At 38.7% G+C, this 25,835-nt stretch overlaps 1 protein-coding gene across 2 annotated transcripts in view; it reads right to left on the bottom strand.

The window, feature by feature from the left end:
* Positions 1-17,072: 17,072 nt before the first annotated feature.
* The window catches only part of TTC7A (tetratricopeptide repeat domain 7A), a 180,076-nt gene continuing 171,313 nt past the window's right edge, over positions 17,073-25,835 (bottom strand). Inside the window, exon 20 of one of the 2 annotated variants that reach the window (XM_081328349.1) lies at positions 17,073-22,445. In XM_081328349.1, the coding sequence (XP_081184475.1) occupies positions 22,224-22,445 (222 nt within the window). In that variant the 3' untranslated portion in view covers positions 17,073-22,223. Of the gene's footprint in view, positions 22,446-23,773; positions 23,862-25,835 lie in introns of those variants that run through there. The other variant, XM_081328351.1, reaches the window with a different exon arrangement.

Raw genomic sequence — 25,835 nt, 5'->3', positions numbered from 1 at the left:
AATGCTCTATCAGAAGAACTGCTCTACATTCTTGCTTGCTTCATCTTAGTTTGGTGCACCTGGAGGAAAAGAATACTCATGCGTGAATACTGTGTTGATTTCAGTTCAGCGTTCAACACAATCATTCCTCAGCATTTGTTGAACAAACTGGCCCTATTAGATTTTAACATTTTCTTATGCATCTGGATTGATAGTTTGTGTGAGTTGGAAGAAAAGTTTCCAATTCCACCTTTTTGAGGGCAGGGTTTTGAATCCATTACTGTTCACTTTGATGACCCATGATTGTTGTGCTGTCTGCTATGAATCATATTGTAAAGTATGTGGATGACATGGCAGTGGTGGGTCTTAAGTGGGATGATAAAAAGACTCGTATAGGAAGGAGGTGAAGGCTTTGGTGGACTGATGCAATAAAAATAACCTGGTTTGAATGTTAATAAAACAAAGTAGATCATGAACGATTTTAGAAAGAGCAAGCATAGTCATACTCCACTTTGTATAAAGGTTGCAGCTGTGGAGGTTGTCAATGATATTAAGTACCTGAGGGTGCAGATAACTAAAATCTGACTTGATCGTCTCATGTGTTATATTTAGTGAAGTGTGCAAACCAGCGTTTGCATTTCTTGCTTTGGATAAGGAGAGCATATCTTTCTCCTTCTGTCCTGGCCACTTTTACAGAGGCACGATCAAGAGTGTTTTAACAAACTGCATCATTGGTTTGGTGGTAGCAGTACTTCAGATAGAAGGTCCATACAGAGAGTGGTAAGGACAGCTGAGAAGATTATAGGAAACTTGCTTCCCATTATTTAGGATACTGCTTACAAGCACTATGTGCTTAGAGCTCAAAGCATTGTTAGAGATCCCCCCCCACACCACTTCATGTCTCTTTCTGTTGCTCCCCTCTGGGAGGAGGTTTCAAAGTATTTGTAGCAGAACTACTAGATTCTGTAACAACTTTGTTCCTTATGCCATCCACCTTGTAATTCGTGGAATTCTTTTTCCCCCCACCATGTACATTCGAACTAAACTGTGATGTTTCTTTATTTCATATATATATATGTGGGTATGTGGTTATATGCATGATATTTTTTTGAGAATGCAATGAAATATCATTTTAATGTATGCCAATTAGTGTACACTTAAAGTGACAACAAAGTTTCTATTCTATTCTATTCTATTCTATTCTATTCTATTCTATTCTATTCTATTCTATTCTATTCTATTCTATTCTATTCTTTCTTTTGGCATACTGGGTCCATACACAGCCTAGGTGAGTTAAAGGCATCCTGCTTCTCCTCAGATGTGTTGGAATGGTAGGCAATATTGTGGGTTTTTTCTGTAATATGTTCAACTTTTAAAGTTATTTTTTAAAATGAGGTAGAAGCTACCTGGCAGGGAATCCTCTGGACAACATTGGTCCAGAAATAGAAAGCTCATGGACTATCTCTTGCACCATAGTATTCTGCTGACCATGTTTTCCTACTTAAACTTAAGCTTGTTTACAAATTTCTTATGACATCAAAGCACAAGAGTTTAGCAGTGGTATTAGTGGTTAGTTAAGAAAGAATATTTTTAACTTCTTGAAAGGGAATGAAAGGGAAATTGTATATCTTTCAGGATTTGTTTAAAGATTGCATTACTGCAACTACAGAGCATTTGATAACCTAATGAGCAAAGAAACTTGACATGAACTCATAAACCTGGGTAGACCTTTCCCGTGTATTCTATCAAAGGTGGCCCAGGGCAGGACATGGAAAGGATTATTTCTGCAATATACACCTCCAATTAATTTCCCCTACTTCTCCATCACCCATGGCACTGAAAGTTGCCTAGAATAACAGCTGCCATCCCTGCAATGTAACGGAGATGGACCTGTGACACTATTGTATCTGGTTTCTTCCCATTTACCAAGCTGATCTAAATATCCACTCCACAGACATAGCCATCAAATATGAATGAGGCAGATAGAATGGCTGTGTATACACATCTATTTTAGTCTCAATGAAATACATGAGAAGCAAGGGGACTTGTTCAATTATATGGTAGACAGAGGATGGAAAGCATTTTCTTTTAAAACAATACAAGAGTTTGCTGTGGTTATATGTCATGGTTACCTGTCAGTTTTTCTCATCAAGAGTACAATATTGATAAGCTGTAGAGCAAATTCCCCATCTTTTACAATTATTAATACCGTAGTTGTTCTATGAATTCTTAACACCAAATCTACATTAAATGTAGTGATGTTCACTTCTAAGTCAATGTTCATAGGATTTCATGGCACATTACTGTACTATACTTCTGAATAATTTAATGCAGAAATTGGTCAATCTTATTCTGCTTCCTAGTTACTTTTAGGAAAAATTGCTAATGCCAAATACATTCAACCCAAAATAGCTAGTTTGATCTATGTGCAAATAAGTGCATACTATCAATGTCTTGACCCAGTCTCTGGAAACTAGTTGGATGTAGATGGAGAAGGACAGACTTAAGCTCAATCATAAGACTTCCCACTCTCTCCTCAGGCCAGTGGTGGGATTCAAATAATTTAACAACTGGTTTTCTGCAGGGGGAGAAGGTGGGGGGCCCCCACTGCCACGAGGTGGGGGGGACCTGCCCCTGCACCCCACAACTGCTTATTGTGCCAAAGGGCCCCTGCAGCCAGGCCTACCATGCCCTGACACCTGTTGTGCCTCACCTATTCAGTAGTGACTTCTCCCACTTTCTCCTTCTTCCTCCTCCTTTGAACAGCCCTTCACTCCCATTGCTGCTTATTCAGTCCCGGATTTCGATTTGTCGGTAACCTGTGCAGTGGATCTTTGGAAACAAAGCCCCTCAGCGATTGGGTGGGGTGGGAACCATCTCTTCACTTTTGGACTGGCTTCAAAATGGGCTGGGAAGGAGCAGCCCAAGGACTCCAATCTGTCTTTGCAGCAAGCAAAGGGACTGGAGACATGTGAATGCACTCTAGTCTGGTGTCTCAAAAAAACAGAGTTTTCTTTTTCCTGTGCTAGATTTTTGCTGCCATACTGTTTAACTTTCTTTAAAGTTTACCTGATGCAGATTTTTTTTTAATGTGGTTGTAAAACTATGGAAAGTTACATACCTAAAAATAGCAATATTCAAACACATTGAATTAAAAAATCATAAGGGAAGCATGCTTTTCTGCATGAGCTGGGGATATTAGAATTTTTCTGTAGATAATGTATATGATTTGCAGTTTTTCTAAATGCTTTTACTTGATACAAAAATCTGCTGCTAAATTAAGTAGGCAATGTTATGAATTGCTTTTCAGAAATACATCCTATTGAACTCAAGGGGATTTACTCCATGTAATGTATATATTATAACCTAATTAAAAATAACAGGAAGTATTTTGGAGCTTAAGGGGATTATTTAATAAACAAGCTTTAATATTTTATTATAAATATCTTGATTATTCAATCCAAAAATTCAAACACAGCAGTCTTTATCAGGAACATAACTTTTTTTATTCTATTTCATCTCTTATATATTCTATTTTCAAAAACATTAGTTTCTTCCAGCAATCCCTGCCTAAATTTCACTGAAACAAAGAGAATGCTTTTCCCCACTCCTCAAGGTATATTCAAATATTTTTCCCCTACTTCTGCAAAACCTGGGTTATTCCCAAACCCACTGATACTGGGACACCTGTCCTTCAGTGGTAGCTTGAATAATGAGTATGCTATTATTAAATATCAACAGAACCCACCTCAGTCATGTTGTGTCAGACTAAACATTTCAGGTATTTGTATTCTGTTCAATTCACACTACTATATAATAACATTTATTTATTAAGAAAAGTTATATATATGGCCATCCAACTCATTCATGGTGACTCCAGGAAGCCTACAGAAGTAAAACGTCCAATACAAAACCCAATAAACCTCCATCCCCTTGGAAACAACAAACAAACCACTTGATGGGCTCCATATCACCCTGCAGTCTCAAAAACAGCTGGCAAAACTATATTTTAGGGTCTTTCAAAAGAGTATCAATATGGGGGCCAATCTTACCTCCGCAGCAATGATGTTCCAAAGGGAGCCACCATGGAGAAGGCCCTTATTCTTGGTCCCACTAGATGGACCTCCTTAATAACATAACCTGCCTCCCCCTCTGATGGTCCACTAGATGAAACTTGAAAAAGATGGTCATTCAAATAATTGACCCTCCATTTTTTAAGGGTCACAGTAATTATTCTTTGGTGTCAACAATACATATGTTGATTGAAGACAGATTCCTCTGAAAAGTTAATCCTCTATCATGATTATGTGGTTTTCCTAGCTTTATTTTCCCTTGTCCCCTTTCTTCTAGCATTGGGCACTTTTTACACAAGGTGATTTCCCCCCCCCCCCGAATCAATTTGTATTCCTTTCTGTGATGTTCTTCAGCATCATGAAGTGTTAATACCACTTTATAATACCTTGGTAAGGCCACACTTGGAATACTGTATCCAATTTTAGTCACCATGACTTAAAAAAGATGTTGAGACTCTAGAAAGAGGACAGAGAAGAGCAACAAAGATGATTAGGGGACTGGAGGGTAGAATATATAAAAACAGTTGCTTGAATTGGATATATCTAGTTTAATGAAGAGAAGGACTAGGGGTGACATGATAGCAGTGTTCCAATATCTCAGGGGTTGCTGCAAAGAAGAGGGAGTCAAGCTATTCTCCAAAGCACCTGAAAGCAGGACAAGAAGCAACAGATGGAAACTAACCAAAGAGAGAAGCAACCAAGAACTAAAGAGAAATTTCCTGACAGAACAATTAATCAATGGAACAACCTGCCTCCAGAAGCTGTGAATGCTCCAACACTGGAAGTTTTTAAGAAGAGACGGGACAGCCATTTGCCTGAAAGGTTATAGGGTTTCCTGCCTGAGCAGTGAGTTGACCTAAAAGACCTACAAGGTCCCCCCCAACTCTTCTTCTTCTTCTTCTTCTTCTTCTTCTTCTTCTTCTTCTTCTTCTTCTTCTTCTTCTTCTTCTTCTTCTTCTTCTTCTTCTTCTTCTTCTTCTTCTTCTTCTTATTATTATTATTATTATTATTATTATTATTATTATTATTATTATTATTATTATTATTATTATTATTATTATTATTATTTCAACAAAATTATTTCTCTCAGTTGTACTAGAAGAGTTGCATTCATTTTACTTATTCTTTCTCTTGGCTCCTGAGCTTCAAGATCACTAAAAGAGGTCCTAAAAGCGAAATATTGGCTTGATGCTCATCATCTTTACAACCAAAGTGAGCGGAGATGACTCCTGCCCTTTCTGCAATGGACAACTCATGCAAAGTACATTTGAGTTTTTATCTTTCTTTCTTGTACTGAGTGGGAGTAAGAAGCCTTTTATTGCTATAGGATGTGTGAGAGATCAGAGATTTTCACTTCCATTTTTGGCATTTCTGAGTCAGCAAAATTGAAACCAACCATTACTTGTTTCTAAATTGCTTTTAAGAAACTGGGAGTGGAAAAGGTGATACTTTGGAACTGCCCTGTCTGCATCTTCCACCCTACCTAAAGTTTCAGAGTTATTGTCTCTATTAACTAATGGGCAAAGAAGATGGATCACATCCAGAACTTTCTTTTGGATATTTTATAGCTGTTAAATTATGATTTCTATGTTGAGTTTGATGTGATGGCAGTTTTGGAGGGGAGGCTAATGTTTTCTCCTCAAACTAATGTTTGACAGTATCCCCAGTACCCAATTGTGTCTTTTTCTTAGGTGTTTGCAAAGGTTTTGTGGATATCCCCAAACATATGATAGTTCTTCAGTACACACACACACACACACACACACTAATGATAGGTCACATTTCATATTCTGTCTACTGAAGGGTAAAAGTAGCATCTACAAAGGTCAGCACCAATACAAGAGGAGATAAATCATCTCCTGGTTTCTCTGCTCTGCTGTTTCCTGATTAAAAAACAGCAAATAGCCATTTAGAAGCTGCTCATTTAGAATAGTTCTGGATCAACAGAGTTTCATTCCCTCCAGGCAATGTAAACATTTTGTTCATTGCTGAAGGTTACAGCAGGTTAATTCTCCAAAACAACTTGGATTGTTAGAGCTTCTCAGGAGCAACATAAAGCAGATTTAACTGCTGAAGTGTTGTTCATAAGAATCCCCATGTCGCCAGAAGACAAATGAAAGCAAGATGTCCTAGTTAAAATTGATCTTCATAAGGCTGCACTTGGTTCGATTGCTGGTTAAGAAAATTACAACTGGGACTTTTGTTTGCACCATGACGCTCAGAGCTGCTTACCATTGGAAACATGGCAAGAACATGGTACATAGTACATGGTAGTGGAAGAAGACTGTTCTTTATCTCTTGGTTTCTGGCTGCTTCTGCCTGTGACAGGTTGACTGGGAGATGCTTGTAATATGAAGAGATAGAGATTCTCTTTCAGTTTCATTTGTGTCTCACTTTGACCTCTAGGAGGTCCTTGCTTGTTTATGTATTTTAATTTGTATATATAAATGCATTTTTATTTTATTTATATTTCCTATTTCCTAACTAGTCACCTCCCTCAGAGAGGGGCTCTGGGTAGTGTACAGTGTAATCAATATATGACTAATATAAAATTAACATTAAACTATTAATATTAATTTAAGATTAAAAATGTTGAAACTATAAAATATAACAAAATTTCAAAAAAGTAAATAATTTCTAGATGGGCATTTAGCAATAGTTAATACAGGCCAACCCCTTCATGGATTACTGCCTTGTCGTGGCGAAGGGGCTTGCGTAATTCAATGAAGCTATGAGCTATGCCGTGCAGGGCCACCCAAGACGGACAGGTCATAGCCGAGAGTTCTGACAAAACGTGATCCACTGGAGAAGGAAATGGCAACCCACTCCAGTATCTTTGCCATGAAAACCCTATGGACAGTACCAAAAGGCAAAACGATATGACGCTGGAAGATGAGCCCCTCAGGTCAGAAGGCGTCCAATATGCTACTGGGGAAGAGCAGAGGGCTAGTACTAGTAGCGCCAGAAAGAATGAAGCGACTGGGCCAAAGCCGAAAGGACGCTCAGCTGTGGATGTGTCTGGTGGTGAAAGGAAAGTCCGATGCTGTAAAGATTTTTTCTCCATAGGAACCTGGAATGTAAGATCCATGAATCAAGGAAAGCTGGACGTGGTCAAACAAGAGATGACAAGACTGAACATCGACATCTTAGGTATCAGCGAACTAAAATGGACAGGAATGGGTGAATTTAATTCAGATGACCATCAGGTATACTACTGCGGGCAAGAATCCCTCAGAAGAAATGGAGTAGCCTTCATAGTCAATAAAAGAGTAGGAAAAGCAATACTGGGATACAATCCTCAAAATGACAGAATGATCTCAGTTCGAATCCAAGGCAAACCATTCAATATCACAGTAGTCCAAGTCTATGCCCCAACCACCAGTGCTGAAGAGGATGAAATTGACCAGTTCTATGAAGCTCTACAGCACCTTATAGAACTAACACCAAAAAATGATGTTCTTATCATCATGGGGGATTGGAATGCTAAAGTAGGAAGCCAAAAGATAACCGGAATAACAGGCAAGTTTGGCCTTGGAATGCAAAATGAAGCAGGGCACAGGCTGATAGAATTCTGTCAAGAGAATACAATGGTCATAGCAAACACTCTTTTCCAACAACCCAAGAGACGGCTCTACACATGGACATCACCAGACGGTCAACACAGAAATCAGATTGACTATATGCTCTGCAGCCAAAGATGGAGAAGCTCTATACAGTCAATAAAAACAAGACCAGGAGCTGACTGTGGCTCAGACCATGAGCTTCTCCTTGCAAAGTTTAGGCTTAAACTGAAGAAAGTAGGGAAAAGCACTAGGCCACTGAGGTATGAATTAAATCATATCCCTGTTGAATATACAGTAGAGGTGACAAATAGATTTAAGGAATTAGATCTGATAGACAGAGTGCCTGAAGAACTATGGACAGAGGTTCGTGACATTGTACAACAGGTAGCAACCAAAACCATCCCAAAGAAAAAGAAATGCAAGAAAGCAAAATGGCTGTCTGAGGAAGCTTTGCAAATAGCTGAGAAAAGGAGGGAAGCGAAAGGCAAGGGAGAAAAAGAAAGATACGCCCAATTGAATGCAGAATTCCAGAGAATAGCTAGAAGAGATAAGAATGCCTTCTTAAATGAACAGTGCAAAGAAATAGAAGAAAACAATAGAATAGGGAGGACCAGAGATCTTTTCAAAAAAATTGGAGAGATGAAGGGAACGTTTAATGCAAAAATGGGCATGATAAAGGACCAAAATGGCAGGGACCTAACAGAGGCAGAAGAGATTAAGAAGAGGTGGCAAAATTACACAGAAGAACTATACAAGAATGAGCTTAATGTCCCTGATAATCACAATGAGGTGGTCACTGACCTCGAGCCAGACATCCTAGAATGTGAAGTGAAGTGGGCCTTAGAAAAGCTGAGCAACAACAAAGCTAGTGGAGGTGACAGTATTCCAGCTGAGCTATTCAAAATCTTAAAAGACAATGCAGTAAAAGTGCTACACTCAATTTGCCAGCAAATTTGGAAAACTCAACAGTGGCCACAGGATTGGAAAAGATCAGTTTACATTCCAATTCCAAAGAAAGGCAGTGCCAAAGAATGTTCAAACTATCGCACCATTGCACTCATTTCTCATGCTAGTAAAGTCATGCTTAAAATCCTACAAGCTAGACTTCAGCAGTATGTGGATCGAGAACTACCAGAAGTACAGGCCGGATTTCGAAGAGGCAGAGGAACTAGAGATCAAATTGCCAACATACGCTGGATCATGGAGAAAGCTAGGGAGTTCCAGAAAAACATCTACTTCTGCTTCATTGACTATGCTAAAGCCTTTGATTGTGTGGATCATAACAAACTGTGGCAAGTTCTTAAAGAGATGGGAGTACCAGACCATCTTATTTGTCTCTTGAGAAACCTATATGCGGGCCAAGAAGCAACAGTGAGAACTGGACACGGAACCACTGATTGGTTCAAAATTGGGAAAGGAGTCCGGCAAGGCTGTATACTGTCGCCCTGCCTATTTAACTTATATGCAGAGCACATCATGAGAAAGGCAGGGTTAGATGAATCAAAAGTTGGAATTAAGATTGCCGGAAGAAATATCAACAACCTAAGATACGCAGATGATACCACTCTAATGGCAGAAAGTGAAGAAGAACTAAAGAGCCTCTTGTTGCGGGTGAAGAAGGAGAGTGCAAAACTTGGGTTGAAACTTAACATTAAGAAAACCAAGATCATGGCATCCGGCCCTCTCAATTCCTGGCAAATAGATGGGGAAGAAATGGAGGTAGTGACAGATTTTATTTTCCTGGGCTCCAAGATCACTGCAGATGGGGACTGTAGCCAAGAAATTAAAAGACGCTTGCTCCTGGGGAGGAAAGCCATGGCAAATCTAGACAGCACACTAAAAAGCAGAGACATCACCCTGTCAACAAAAGTGTGTATAGTCAAGGCTATGGTCTTCCCAGTTGCAATGTATGGCAGTGAAAGTTGGACCATAAGAAAGGCTGAGCGCCAAAGAATTGAGGCCTTTGAACTATGGTGCTGGAGAAGACTCCTGCGAGTCCCTTGGACTGCAAGGCGATCAAACCGGTCAGTCCTAGAGGAGATCAATCCTGACTGCTCTTTAGAAGGCCAGATCCTGAAATTGAAACTCAAATACTTTGGCCACCTGATGAGAAGGAAGGACTCACTGGAGAAGAGCCTAATGCTGGGAAAGATTGAGGGCAATAGAAGAAGGGGACGACAGAGAATGAGGTGGCTGGATGGAGTCACTGAAGCAGTAGGCGTGAGCTTAAATGGACTCCAGAAGATGGTAGAGGACAGGAAGGCCTGGAGGAACGTTGTCCATAGGGTCGCGATGGGTCGGACACGACTTTGCAGCTAACAACAACAAATACAGGCCAAAGGGGTTCTCATGGGGCCAGTCAGACCCAAAATTGCATGGACCTTTGTGCCCCCCCTCGCAAGGCTGCACAGCCAACTTTTGACCCCCTTGCAGAAGGCCAGGAGAGTGGCAGCTCACCTCATCTCTGGGGGCAATATATTCCATAATGCGAAGGCAGTGGCAGAGAAGACTCTATTGCTTGTTGATTGCAAAACTCTAGACTTAACACAGAGCCTCTCCAAATGTTGCTGTTCTATTTTTATTTTAATGGGACAAATAGTTAAATATTAGGTATTTAACTATTTTAGTTAAGTTCACATGAAAAGACATGTACAGTATGTCCTGACCTTCAGCATCCTATTCATAGGGTCATTTTCACTATCAATTTGAAATAGGTGGCACAACCTTGTTGTGTCAAACAACTGATCTGTCCAATAACCCCAATTCCTTTCTAATAGAAGTGGGCCACAGTGACAGTTGGAAAAATGCTCCTCCAAACCTAAAAATACCACTTAGAGGGCCCAATGTTTCTAAAGTAGAGTAGGACTTCAGTGTCTATGGTTAAAATGTCAGTATTCTGCAACCAGGAACTACTTTTTGGATAAATCAATTCCATGTCAGAATATTCTTTAAAAGTATGTGATGATCTGCCAGTCAAGATATGAAGAGATTTTTCTGACCTCACCTAAGGATAAATTTCTGGACATCCTATGGATGGCCATGACAATAATCTGATAGGCCCAAAATATTTCTGGATCAGAACCAATGGATTTAATCAGTTCCAACCTTATCACTGATTTCTTATGGAACAAGTATGTCTTCTGTGGAGTTGTAATTTTATATATATTGTGTTTTCCACATTTTTTTCCCCTTGGAGTAAGCACAGAAGTGTCAGAACAGAGGTTACTGTTCTCTGAGTTGGATAATGTATTCCTAGTTTGAGCAGGTTTATACTCTGGAAACTGATCCTGTAATCTGAAGCCATATTTTTGTAATCAGCCTAGAGGACTTACAACCTTGGATCTTCTTCCAAGGCAACACTCATTTGCTAATTATCTCTGCCAGACAAAGGCTAGTAGGTTGATTAACACCTTTGACCTGCATGGACCAGACTATCCTTAACCCCCTAAACTCAGATTTTCCTGAAATACTGCATGTCACTATCAATGCAGTTGGAGTATACTTCTCATATGACAAATGGATGAGGAAACCTTCTTATTACTCATTTATAAACCCAGCAGTTTCCAGGGCACTTCTAATTGTGGCAGCAGTTAATCAAAAGGGCACAATTGCAGGGAAAATCTCTCAGTAGGTTTGGATTGTCAGGTGAATGTTGTTGACTTAAGTATCTTGATGTATCTTTATTTAGTTTCTCTTTTATTACTGTAATCTGGTATACTTCACAGTGCTTAAGAACTCATCAACCAATTATTGTGGCATGAAGAAGTCTTCCTATTTTGAAGGGGGAAGCCCCAATGATGTCACTTCCATCTCATCTCCAGACTGCCTGACAGAGCTTTTAGGTGTTGAAGTGATAAATTTTCTTCTTATCCTAACACAAGTCATGCTATACAAGCAATCTACAACAGTTCTGTGATAAACTACAGGGATGAGGTGGTTGTGGACAGTGGCCTGCTGTCAGCCCTTTTGAAGTAGAAGAAGCACAAACCATGCACTAAGATTACCTTTACTGGAAGATTACAGTAACAGAATCTAGCAAGTCTGAAAACATTTCTGCTCTCATTTGCTTTTATTTTCCAGAAAACCAGGAAGAGTCCATTCTAAGATTTTCCCCATGCTCCTTTTCCTCTTGTGGGATGAAATTCCTTTTGCATGATAGTTGTCTGGTCTATGGCTCTTCCTTCTGTCTCCCAAGGTCATTTCTGCATACCATGAGATCTGGGTAGCTCCTATTTGCTGTCTCAGTCTATGCAATGGGCAGAAGGAATAACACTGAGATTTAAGAGAAATTGCTGCTAAGGATCCAGGGCAGAACTGTAACCTTAGAAAACATCTCAGACAAAATCCTCTCTAGTTTTGACAAAGATAATAGAAGGGAGGGAGAAAGCATATTCAGACTTGCAGGATTCTGTTACCATACCCTTATAATAATAATAATAATATTGGCCTGCATGTCTTTGTTTTTCTAATCTGTTCTATCCAAAGTTGCTTTTTCACAAGGCAACTGGACTTTTATTTTTTCTCTTTGAAGAAACTTCAGCTGAAGAGCTAAAGAAGCTTCTTGGGTGAGAAGTGAAAAATCTTCAAAGAGGAAAAAGAAAGTCCAATTGCCTCGTGAAAAAGCACCTTTGGGACAACCATGACCTGGATGACTGAAAATCTCCACAGACATTTAGTCTGTTCTACATTTGGGTCTATATAAAAGGGAGAAAAAATGACATTGCCATAGGTGTATACTATAGGCCACCCAACCAAACAGAGGAAATAGAAATAGACTTAGACTTTAACTACCCTGACATCAACTGGGAGACAAACTCTGCACCAAGTGGAAGATCAAACAGATTTCTGACAAACCTAGCAGACAACTTTGTCGCCCAAAAAGTAGAGAAGGGAACTAGGGGATTAACCATTTTGGATCTAATTCTCACTAACAGAGATGAAATGATAGAAGGTGTTGAAGCCACAGGAACCTTGGGAGGAAGTGATAATGCAATATTGGAATTCAACATTATGGAAGCACAAGCAATAGAATACAGTCAAAGTAGAGTCTTGGACTTTAAGAGAGCTAATTTCAGTAAACTTAGAGAGAGCTTGGGAAGGATTCCATGGATGAGAATCCTCAAGGGGAAAACAACTCAAGAAGCATGGGAAATTTTGAAAAGTGAGATAATAAAAGCCCAGTCTAGCACAATATCAACAAAGAGGAAAAATAACAGCTCTCAAAAGAAACCAGCATGGCTGCATAAAGAACTCTCTGATAAATTGAAAGATAAAAAAGGCAAGTATAGAAAGTGGAAAGAGGGGCACATAACTAAGCCAGAATATCAGCAAACAGCCCAAGCCTGCAAAGACAAAGTGAGGAAAGCTAAGGCTCAAAATGAACTAAGGCTTGCAACCAAAGTCAAAAATAACAAAAAAGCTTCTTTCAACATGTAAAAAATAAAAAAGTAAAGGAAATGATTGGTCGATTAGTGGGTAAAAGTGGCAAGAAGATGACAAGCAACAGGGAGAAAGCAGAACTATTTGACTCATTTTTTGCATCTGTCTTTACACAAAGGGAAAAAACAGACCAACCTATCAAAAATAGTGCCATAAAAAACAGAATAGAAACACAAGTTAAGATAGGCAAGAAAATGGTAAGTGAGCACCTGTCCAGCTTAGACGAGCTCAAATCACCAGGACTAGATGGATAAAACCCCAAGGTTCTCAGGGAACTGGCAAATGTGATCTCAGAACCGCTGAACTATATCTTTTAAAGATCCTGGAGCACTGGGGAACTACCAGAGGACTGGAAAAGAGCTAATGTAGTTCCCATCTTCAAAAAAAGGAAAGAAAATGGATCCAGGAAATTACAGACCTATCAGCCTGACCTCAATACCTGGGACGATTCTGGAAAAGTTAATCAAACAATGAATCAGTGAGCACCTAGAGGCAAACAAAATCATTTCTAAAAGCCAACATGGGTTTGTCAAAAACAGATCATGCCAGACAAACCTTATTGCATTCTTTGACCAAGTGACAAAATTAGTGGATCAGAGGAATGCTGTGGATATAATTTACTTGGACTTCAGTAAGGCATTTGATAAGGTAGATCACAACCTACTACTTGATAAGATAGAAAAATGTGGGTTAGACAGCATCACCACCAGATGGATTCATAGCTGGCTGACCGGCCGTACTCAGCATGTGGTCTTCAATGGAACTGCATCTACATGGAGGGAAGTGTGTAGTGGGGTGCCCCAGGGCTCTGTTCTGGGCTCAGTGCTCTTCAACATCTTCATCAACGATTTGGATGAGGGGATAGATGGGGAACTCATCAAATTTGCAGACAACACCAAGCTGGCAGGAATAGCCAACACTCCAGAAGACAGGCTTAAGATACAGGAGGATCTGGACAGACTTGAACACTGGGCGCTATCTAACAAAATGAAATTCAATGGTGAAAAAAGTAAGGTTCTGCATTTAGGCAATAAAAACCAAATGTACAGGTATAGTATAGGGGGTACCTTGCTCAATAGTAGTAACTGTGAGAGGGATCTTGGAGTCCTAGTGGACAATGACTTAAATATGAGCCAGCAGTGTGCTGCATCTGCCAAAAAAGCCAACACAGTGCTAGGCTGCATTAACAGAGGGATAGAATCAAGATCAAGTGAAGTATTAATACCACTTTACAATGCCTTGGTAAGGCCACACTTGGAATACTGCATCCAGTTTTGGTTACCACGATGTAAAAAAGATGTTGAGACTCTAGAAAGAATACAGAGAAGAGCAACAAAGATGATTAGAGGTCTGGAGGCTAAAACATATAAGGAATGGCTGCTGGAATTGGGTATGTCTAGTTTAATGAAGAGAAGGACTAGGGGTAACATGATAGCAGTGCTCCAATATCTCAGGGGCTGCCACAAAGAAGAGGGAGTCAAGCTATTCTCCAAAGCACCCGAAGGCAGGACAAGAAGCAACGGATGGAAACTAATCAAGGAGAGAAGCAACCTAGAACTAAGGATAAACTTTCTGACAGTTAGAACAATTAACCAGTGGAACAACCTGCCTCCAGAAGTGGTGAATGCTCCAACACTGGAAGTTTTTAAGAAGAGACTGGAAAGCCATTTGTCTGAAATGGTATAGGGTTTCCTGCCTGAGCAGGGGGTTGGACTAGATGACCTCCAAGATCCTTTCCAACTTTACTATTATGATTATGATTAAAATGAAAGCACTTTCTGCTTCCAAAGCTGGAGATTCAAACCATCAATTTCTTCTTCTATATTTGATGTAGGTATACTCCAGCTCTTCACCTGTCTGTTTGGAAAGGATCAGGAAGCTTTGTCTGTTATCATCATAATTTCTTATAATTAGAATCATAGAATCACAGGGATGGAGAGGACCCTGGAGGTCTTCTAGTTCAATTCTCTGTCCATAGCAGGAGATCTTATTCAATCTTGGACAAATGGCTATTCAATCTTTTCTTGAAAATCTCTAAAAATGGAGCATCCCAACTCTGGAAGGCAAGCTGTTCCATTGATTAATTGCTTTGACTGTCAGGAAATGTCTCCTTAGTTCTAAGTTTGATTTCTATGGAGTAGTAGTATCACTTCTTGTGATCTTGATGCTATTCCTTTGTTGATGCAATTTAGGACTGTGTTGGTTTTTTTTATTTTTACTTGATTTTTTACTTAATTTTTACTTAAGTGGTAGTCCACTAGGATACCTAGATCCCTCTCACACTTACTACCATTGAGTAGTTTCATTATGCCAGGAGAAAGTTGATTTTCCCTTTTCATGTATTATGTACTGTATACCATTCTCCTAACATTGACCCGCAAAGAAATCTCCAACACTATTGTAACTTTGAAAACATTATAGCCAGTAGCACACTGAAAATGTGATTGCCTGTTAGAAAAGCAGTCAGGGAAAAACTAGAACAGAGTTTTGATTCAAAACAAAGGCAGGGGGCCACTTTAATAAATACAGTGTTTGTTGCAGCAATCAAGTTATTCATGAGATATAAAACCTACGCAGATAGAACTGCTCCATGACCAAGTGATCTACGTGTCTCCTTTTCTTATGATTCTTTCTCTTTGAATCAGACATGAACTACTGGCTTTACAAAACTAAATTTCATAATCACTCAAATAGAGGGTTGTCATCTAACCAGGTCTTTTGTCTATTATGAATTTGGGGATGTGGCCACCATGCTGTTCTTACAAATGGTGAGATATTGTGTCCTTTAAAAAGCTGCTGAAAATCTGTCATTCCTTTCATGGCCTGTAAATGAGATGACTATCTTTCTCTCCAGAATTAGGTCACAGGAAGCAAAAGATGTAGCCAAATTAACAGATCTGAACAATCCAGTAACTGTTTTGAATCATAATCACTGTGAGAGCAAAAATAAGCAACATTCAGACTGGCAGCAACTAATGAAAAAGCAATGGTAAGAAAGGTGGGGGTCCCTTTAAAAGGTGCTATTTAAAGCAGGGATTTTCTAACTTTTACAAACTACAGTACCTGTTAGTTAAAAAAATCCCAAAACCCCTGTTCAAATGGCAAAACTTTACCACTAGAAAATTGCTTTTGTTTGAGTGCACTCTAGTTCCCCAATGATCATGAACTTTTTTTTATTTTGCCTGTAGCATCTCATGGAGCCCCTCAAATTTTCATGGACATTATGATTCAGCAGAACACAGTTATAAAAACCATAATGTAAGGCACAATTCTTCTGAAAAACTGCAAAAACAGCCAGTGTGGTTTCACAAAGAAAAGGATCTTGCAAAGGTAGATAGAACATCTTAAAATAAAGGGATTAAAAGCACAACAACAAATAATCCTAATGCTGTCTACATGGGGCTGCCCTTGAGGACCACTCGGAGGCTTCAGCTGGTGCAGAATGCAGCCGCGCGAGTAGTAATGGGTTTTTGCCGATACTCTCATGTAACACCTCTTCTCCGCGAGCTGCATTGGCTTCCAGTTGCCCTCTGGGTGAGATTCAAGGTGCTGGTCCGGATTATCTTAGGGAGCACCTGCTGCCAGCATCAGCTTCCCATCGTCCTGTGTGCTCCCACAGGGAGGGCCTCCTTAGGGTTCCGCCAGTTAGGGATTGCTGGCGGGTGATTCCCAGGGGGAGGGCGTTCTCTGTGGGCGTGCCCGCCCTTTGGAACGAACTGCCGATGGAATTTCGGACTGCCCCCGACCTTCGCTCATTTTGCCGGGACCTAAAAACCTGGTTGTTTGAACTGTCTGGCCTGGACTGAGCGGTTTTAAATTAAATTAATTTTAAGTTTAAATTTTAACTTTGTCTTAATCCTGTGGGCTAGTATTAATTTAATTCTATTTTATCTTTCCTTTTTGTATTGTTTTAACTTGCCCTGTGAACCGCCCTGAGTCCTTCGGGAATAGGGCAGTATATAAAATCAATTAATAAATAATAATAAATAAATAAATGCTGCAGAATGCAATGTAGTTGTCCATTCAAATTTAATAAAGGCCTGAAAAGGAAAAGATACATAAAAGAGCGATATCTTCTTTGAGATGAGAACATACATTCATCTGGTAATTCTGAAGAGCAGAATGAAGAACAGATTTGAGATTGATAAAAATATGGCATTTATTCTGAATAAATTTAAATATCAGGGCCCAAAAGACTTGGGTCCTAGAATAATGAAGGAATTTACTGATGGGATTCAGCTGAATCCTTACATAATATAAATATACTGTAAAGTGTCAGACAACAGGAAAAGAGTAAATGACTCTTATCTTCAAAAAGAGGGGAGCTGTCATTCAGTCAATTTAACACTGGTATTTGAAAATATATTGGATCAGAACATAAAATGATCTATAAAAAATGCAGAACTAAGCAATAGATCTGTCAAGAACAAGTCTTGTCAAAAGAACTATTTAATTTTTTGCATAGTACATCTTTAGTAATAGATTATAGAAATGGTATAAACATAATATACTCCAACTTCAGAAAAGCACTTAAAAAAGTATTCCATGACTTTGTAATTAGCAAAGTAGTTAAATGTGAATTGAGTGGCATTACTGATAAGTGACACATAGATAGTCTGGCAAGCATATTAATGGTTCCTCATCAAATTGTAGAGAAATAGTGATGGTGCCACGTGGTTCAGTCCTGGTTCCTCTACTTTTCAGTATTTTTATTAATGTCTTGACTGAAAAAAGAAAATGCTTACATACTTGCAGAGAACACAAAACTGGATTGGATAGGCAATATCATAGAAGGCTGAAATAAAATTCAAAATAATCAGGAAAGATTAGAGCAGTAGAATTAAAATAACAGAATCAAATGCATAAGAACCACTTGGCTTGGTAATTTTAATTGTGAAAATGACTTTTGAGTACTGGATTATTACAAACTGAGTAGCTGTGCCATTTGGCTGCCAAAGGGGGAAATTCAGTATACATAAGTATAGTCCAAATCATGTGAAACATGGTGTCAGGTTATTCTGTATTGATCAGAACTTACCTCTAGTATTAAATCTATTTTTTTTTGTTTCATACTTACAGGATTCAAGACAAACTGGAACAAGTTCAGAGAATGAAGTAAGAATGATCAGAGTATACAGTAGAAACTAAAAGCTATGACTGGCAATTACATAAACTGGAAATATTTAACCTTGAGAAAATTGAAGTGGCACATGATAGCACTCTTCAAATAATTGAAAGAAGGTCACTTTAAAGAAGGCCAAATTCTTTATTAGCTTTGAGGGTAGAGCATGAAACAACATATTTATGATAAAAGAACTGCATATGCCAAATTAGTGTTGGGAAAAATTGCAATATAAATTTGATCATGTAAATCAGGGGTGTCAAACTGCCGGCCCATGGGCCGGATGCGTCACCAGGAAACCACGCCCACCCCATTGCCGGCAATGGGAAAAAAGCTCTGATACGTCACACAACGTCATGTGACGTCGCGAGTTTGACATGTCTGATGTAAATAATTACTCAAAAAGATGGAGAACTCCATGAGACAGGCTTCTGTCAGAGATACTTTGAATTTCTACTCTGAAGTTTAAATGCTCTCTTCTAACTCTATGGTTTGATTCCATAATATGATACCAACCTTGATTCTTCCTGGATATTCCCCTTTACCTTCTATATGAACCCCACAGGAATATATTAAATTGGCTTTTGCAGCAAATAGGACACTGAAGGCACCATTCAGGATTTGATTTGTGAACCTTGATGAATACTTTGCAAAGAATGAAAAGCAGCAGGAAATGACTGTACATGCACAACACATATTCCTCCCTGGGATTTATTTATTCATCTAGTGAAAGCTGTGTCAAATTCAGTGTTGTCATGTCTGATTGTGAAACGGCGTATCAAATTTCAAAGTCATTGCAGACTGGCTTGCAAATGAAATATAATATGATGTAGTACTTCTTGGAGAATATTACATATTACAATTATGGACATAAGAGCAAAATACTGAAGTATTCTAAGCAATTAATGACCTTCAAGTCCCACATATCCTTCAGTGAAAAGTTCCTAATTAATCATGTTTACATAGTTAATTAATTTTCATGTTTTTATACTTTCTCTAAGATGGGGTGGTTATCTATGACTCTCCAGATGTTGCCTAACTGTAACTCAAAGTGGCCTCAGCTAGTAAGATGTCGTTCAGCTATATTTATGTATTTATCATCTGTCCATCCATCTGTCCGTCTATCCATCCATCCATCCATCCATCCATCCATCCATCCATCCAATGCATTTATATAGCCAACCAACAATAAGTGATTCTGGGCAGCTTACAAAACTTAAAATATCCATCATATAATAAAAAACCCATAAAACAACCCATGCCTGGCAGGGGTTGTAAATTTTCTCCTTTGCAAAAACGCATGCTGCAACAAAAGGGAGTTTTGACTAAGTCTTATATAAATTAATGGAATGGATTTGTAATAACTAGATACAGCATTATTTCTGTCAGTGGCATCTAATCAAAACCATATTTGGCTGACGAGAGCTCAAATAATATTCTTCATAAATAAATAATAATAGTTTCCAGAATAGCTGGCTGTAAATAAAATAAGATAGCATCTATGGTGACATACCAAATTGCAACTATTTAAACACACCCAATCTTCAGAGTTTAATGGATTCAATATTTTATGTACACTACTATACAGAATATGAAGAGTTTCATAACCATTAAAACACTACTGAGTCTGTCATGCACAAATGTGAAATTTATTGGATAATAAACAGATATCCAAGAATGTCTGGTTCTAGTCTTACATGGATCCTGATTGTGTTTGCCTTCTTCAACCTCATCTTATTTTTCACTGGAGCACTGCTTTATGAGGATACAACATCATTTACTGGGTTACCAAGGAGGGAAATGGTGGTTGCCAGGTGATGAGTCATCACACCCATAGTAAGCCTTAATTATTTCCTGCCAACTAATTGTCATACCCCAGTTTTGCCACTGGGGCAATAATGGAGAAAGGACATTTGGGAAGGGTCCTGTATGTGAGAGATACAGCCTGGAAAAATAGTTTAGTTGATTATGCAGTACCCTGCCAAATATTTGTGCTATCCAAATTCAAGTCTTGTATTACTTATTCAGCATCTTGATTATGCATATGAAATAAAATAGGGCCTTTATCTTCTAAAAACTGGAACTCTTTGAGATGATTTCCATCCCTACAGACTAGAAAAAAATCAGCCCAATCCCACTTTGAATTGAGATTTAAAAAGAAAGAGGCAGCAGGTAAGTTTGGATAGTCATATCATAGGTGCTCACACTTATGTTATCTAATCCAGATATTGATAGTACATTTTATGAGAAAATGAACTAGCTCAGGTAAAGTACATGTGATCAAGTTAGAATGATCATAGCAGCCTAATTAAAAGTAAATGCCAATGGAACAGAAATATTAGTAAAAGGGGTCTTCTAGACAGTCTCCTCTAAACTGGAAAGAATATTTTAAGAGGCAAGAGGTCATTTACATGGAATAACATATTGTTCTTGATTTGTGTTATGTACTACTAATGGAAAAAAGGCTAAAATGATACAAGGAACCAAGAAGCTACAGTTATATCAAGTTATTGTTCTTGCACAATAACTATACTTTTATTCTATACATCCCTGAGCACAAACAAAATTGATTTAGCCTAAAATTTGAAAAATCAGACTCACAGACCATTCTAATGTTCTGCCATAGGTCCCAAACCCAGGAAGACTTAACTCACATATACTGTATAATATTGTTGTGCATCCCAACACCTCCATCATAACACTTGCTTTGTACAAGCAATTTTGTTGACTTTTCAATGACTTATCTTTAACTGTAATGATCCCCAGCTATGGAGCATTTGTGGAATACTCTTAAAGAAGATATTGTAAGAGATGTGTTCCTTGTCAGTGTCTCAAGCAGTAGCTTTGTGTCTTAATGTCCAAAAACATCTTGTGAGCTAGAACAGAATCCTTGCTGAAATTTTAAAACTCAAGTTGCTCTATTTTTTCTTAATTTTTTTATTTTTATTAATAAAATATTTTGGAAACGTGGAGTTCCTAATGCTCTCTGAACTTGGCTATTTTCTTCCAGATGTTCCATTACTAAATGAGGCAACATCATCACTGTTAGCAGGGAGTGGGATCTGTTCTCATTTTACATTCAAGGGACTTGCCCTGCCAGTGCAAGGAAAGAAACAAACTGCCAGAGAACCTGGGACCCCACAGTTCAACTCTGAACTACAAATATTCTCTTCTATTGGTATTCCGGAAATGCCTATTATTTTCTCCAATTTCATATTTTTTTCCTTGCTATCCTATGCCACAATAAGGCAAGGAATGAAAAATGTGTTCCACCTGACATTCTTACCCTTTTAAAATTATATATTTCCTATATATGTCTTAAAAGAATGGAATGAGAACTCTTGTAAGTCTGACTGACATCTCACATGGGAGATCAAAAATAATTTTCAAAGCAAAACAAAGTAACCCAGCCAGACAGATATGCTATACCTTAATGCGATGTACGAACTAAGCTGGAATCTGGTAGTGAATCAGCTGAAATAGTCACAGCTCCAGTATTGTGCCAAGAGTGAATTTAAGTTGTTTTTGTTTTCTTGTACTGAATTTTCAATGAATGGAAACATGACAAAGGGCAGAGATGTTGTGTGTAGTTTATACCGCAGATATTATCCATTGGGTACTAGCATAATCACATAGTAGACTTGAAAACCATTATGGTTAAGTACAGCCCATGCTTGAGAGGCATTTCACTTATCCACCATTGATTCCTTGCAGTATAAGGTAAGAAGCAGATTAAAAGAATACAAGCTTCTTGTGACTTCCATACATAGCTGTAGCTGAGACTGCACTGTACCTAGGCAGCATTTCAAATTGCAACTGGTATAATTGCTATAGAATAACGTTTTCCCATCAACTAGCTATCTTGAGCTTTGAGTGCAAGGAAAATGTGATATTCTTGAAACAAAATCATTTCCATGAATATTTTTTTTCTTTATTCACACACACACACACACACACACACACACACACACACACACACCTGTAAACTGACTGCTTATCACCTAAACTTTCTCCACAGAACACATTTGATGAGTTAATACTAAACATTCACAATTCCCTTGGAATAACTGTAAACGGAATGACAGGGCTGCTGGATTCAAGATCCAAAGCAGTCAGAAAGCACTCAACAGCAGCTTCATTTTTGCCCTGAGCATGAAGGACTTCTCCAAGGCTGTTCCAGGCTTTGTGGCTGGTACTCTGTATCTGGACTGCATCCTGCAGAACCTTCTGAGCCAAATTTCGTCGCCCAAGCTTGTTGAGTACCAGTCCCTGCCAAGGAAAAGTAAACCCAGTGTTAACAACAACAAAACTTAATTGTTTGATGATTTAGAAACAGGAAAATAAGAAGATACTAAATCAGACCAATAGTCCATATTGTCAAAGGCTTTGCCAGATTAGGATTACCTATGTAGACTGCAAGATTGCAGTGAAGTGACATAAAAAATGATAATTATTGTGATTGCCCAAAGAGTTTTGCAGGCAAGTTGTGGTAGTTCTTTCTTGGATTTCACCCAGAATCATCTTCAGACTGATTTGGTGATTCCAGGAACTAAACCTGGACACCATGAGCTGTACTACTGAGCTATATATAGCCCTTGTTCTCAAATACAAAGTACAAGTATAATGCCAAGGTACTACAAATGATTTCCTTAAACATAAGCAGTATATTCTTTAGCTTGTAGCCTGGTGTTTTTTGCTTCGTTAATGAACTCCGATTTCTCAAATTTTCATTCCAACTCTCCCTTGACATTTTTAAGAACCCTCAGTTCAGTGATGGAGTGTCTAGAAATACTGAAAAATTCTCCAGTAATTTCCCCATGTCCTGGTACTTGATGTTGATTTGGGCCATAAGAACACAGATGGTGCATTGGACAAAAAATGTCTTATAGGAACATCCCCCAAGCTTATGGAACAATCTGCTTTTGGAACATTCACAGCAGTGAAAAGCATTGCATTGTTGTACTCTGAGACAGAAGTGTATTCTAACTCTGAAGAATAAAACCAGTATTCCCCAACCCAATATCTCCCAGATGCATTAAGACTGTAAGATAACAACAACAACAACAAACTTGAATCAATACTCAACACAGTTCAACTGTTTAGCAGCGACATCAGAATGGACTTTGGACTTGGAAAATGTGCTATATTATCCATGCAGCGAGGAAAAATGTGAAAAATAGAAAGAATAGAACTGGGAAATGGAAGTATTATGAAAGCACTAGCAAAGGATGATGGTTATAAATACCTAGGCATATTGGAAGCAGATAACATCTTGAATGGAAAAGTCAAAGAGTCAACACAAAAGGAATACATCAGGAGAGTTCACAAAATACTAAAATCAAAGCTGAATGCTGGAAATATAATTAAAGCCATTAATACACGGGCAGTCCCAGTGATACGCTACCCAGCTGGAATTATCAACTGGACTTTGGCTGAATTGGAACATTTCCAATGTTCCCTGTCAGTTTTCCACAAGGAAAGTCAATGGGGAAGTTTGCAAGAAGTTGGAAGTCGCTCCTGTACCCACTGCTTTTTTGTCCGTCTCTGGTTCTGTTCTGTTCTGCAGTTCAAGGTGCAGGAAACATCTCTGAAACAATTACTCAGTGGGTCATCGGTCATCTAGTTAACAATAAAATGAAGGAGCCAAGTAAAAACCAGAGCAGATTTGGATCTTTCTCAAGGTGCCTAGGAGGACAAAAATGATTTAAAATTGATAGTCTTACAATTAGTCCTCGGTTTACAACAGTTTGTTTAGTGATGGTTCAAAGTTCCAACAACACTGGAAAAAGTGACATGACTGTTTTTCACAATTACACAAATGCTATGTTGTAGCATCCCCATAGTCACGTGATCAGATGCTTGTCAGCTGACTCATAACAGTTGCAGTATCCTGGAGTCATGTGATCACCTTTTGCGACCTTCTGACATGCAAAGTCAATGGGGAAACCAGATTTGCTTAACAGTTGTGTTACTAGCTTAACTGCAGCGATTCACTTAACAACTGTGGCAAAAAAGTTCGTACAATGGGGCAAAACTCACTTAACTGTCTCAGTTAGCAACAGAAATGTTGGGCACTCTTGTGGTCGTAAGCCAGGGACTACCTGTCCTTTTTTTATGGGGGTACTGTTCTACCCATCCCCAAACACCTCTTCTTATTTTTTTTCTTATTGCTGATTTCCATATTTTATTTTTGTTAGGGAAAAATAAGGAAGAAGGGCTCAATAGTAGATTTCAAAACATACAAAGTCTGGAAGGCACGTCTTTATGAATTTTGGTCCCAAGCCAGTCACATTCACTTGAAGTGGGAGTGGGCAAAGGGGATGATCAAGCCCGTAGATCCAGCTGCTCTGAGATTTGGAAATGGGGTGAGAGAGGGGTGCCAGCTGCTGTGCTACGGATGAGGAGTCAGGCAGCATTACACTGAAATTTTCCTTCATCTCACCCAATGCTTCTTCAGCAGGAGGGCTGACATGGGGGAGGGAACATTTATACAAAAAAAATAACAGCCTCAGATCTCTCTGGATTGGATGAAAAATCACAGTCTCAAAAAAAGAGCTATGCATTTTTGACTCTGGAAAGCTAGTGTGACACACAGCACTGAACGCTCTGTTTCCTTGAAGAAACCTCCCCTTGAGAGTTGCGAAGCTCTGGCAGAATTTTATATCTCCCTACAGAGTCTGGCAAGTGGTAAACAATGCCTCCATGTTATCGCTGTGTATAGTCCAGCTGGGATCTGCCCACGATGCAGAATGGAAAGGTGGGGGGGGGGAAGGGAGAGGGAGAGGAGAGAGCAACAAGAATATTCATGTATCCTCCTGCAGAAGGCAATTTATATTTTTAGCTGGGCTCTTACTCTCTCTCTTTCTCTTTAGTAGATTTCCTAATGAAAGTTCAGTTTCTCAGTTTCCATAGAAACACTTCTTGTTAAGGTGCATGAATAATTTCATAAAATCAGCAGAGATTGAGGAACATTAGAAACATTAGAACATTAGAAACTTGTTTGTGTGTTTGTGTGTCTGTGTATGTGTGTGTGTGTGTGTGTGTGTGTGTGTGTGTACACCACCCTATGCCATTTCAAGTGAAAGTAAAACTGCTATTCCCTTTTGTTTTGATAAATGAAGTATTTCCCTTAAATCAATATAGAAATCAAAATTGAATACCCTGGGGCTTTTAATTTTTTTTTCTTTCCACCTCTTTTCACTCAATTATATCTCAGGGTAGGAAAGAATTTCCCATTATTGATAAATGCATAAGAATCTTGTTGGGCAGATGAGACAAAAAGGCCTATCTAATTCAGCATTCTGATCTCAGAAATATCCCATAATAAGGACAAGCACCTTTTTCCACTGCTGCACATGAACACCTGGCATGCAGAGATATGTTGCCTCTAAGCTTGAAGCGTCTGTTTAAATATGAAGAACACCCTCCTCTACCTAATTCTTTAATGCTCCCTAAACCAACAGTGACCAGAAATATCATAAACAAATTAGGTCTCTGTATGAAAAAAGTATATTTTTTAATCCAGATAATGATATTTTCTGCTTGTTAGTCACATGCAAGGCTGGTTCTAGGCAACCTAGTCAGTGTTCTAGGTGCCAAATTTTAGGAGGGACTAAAATTGAAAAGGCTTCCATGATACTCAGTATGCATATAAAATCT

The sequence above is a fragment of the Vipera berus genome (assembly GCF_964194415.1).
Source record: "Vipera berus genome assembly, chromosome: 1".
Lineage (NCBI taxonomy): Eukaryota > Metazoa > Chordata > Lepidosauria > Squamata > Viperidae > Vipera > Vipera berus.
Note: the sequence above shows the minus strand (reverse complement) of the source record. Positions and strands in the feature narration are given on the sequence as shown.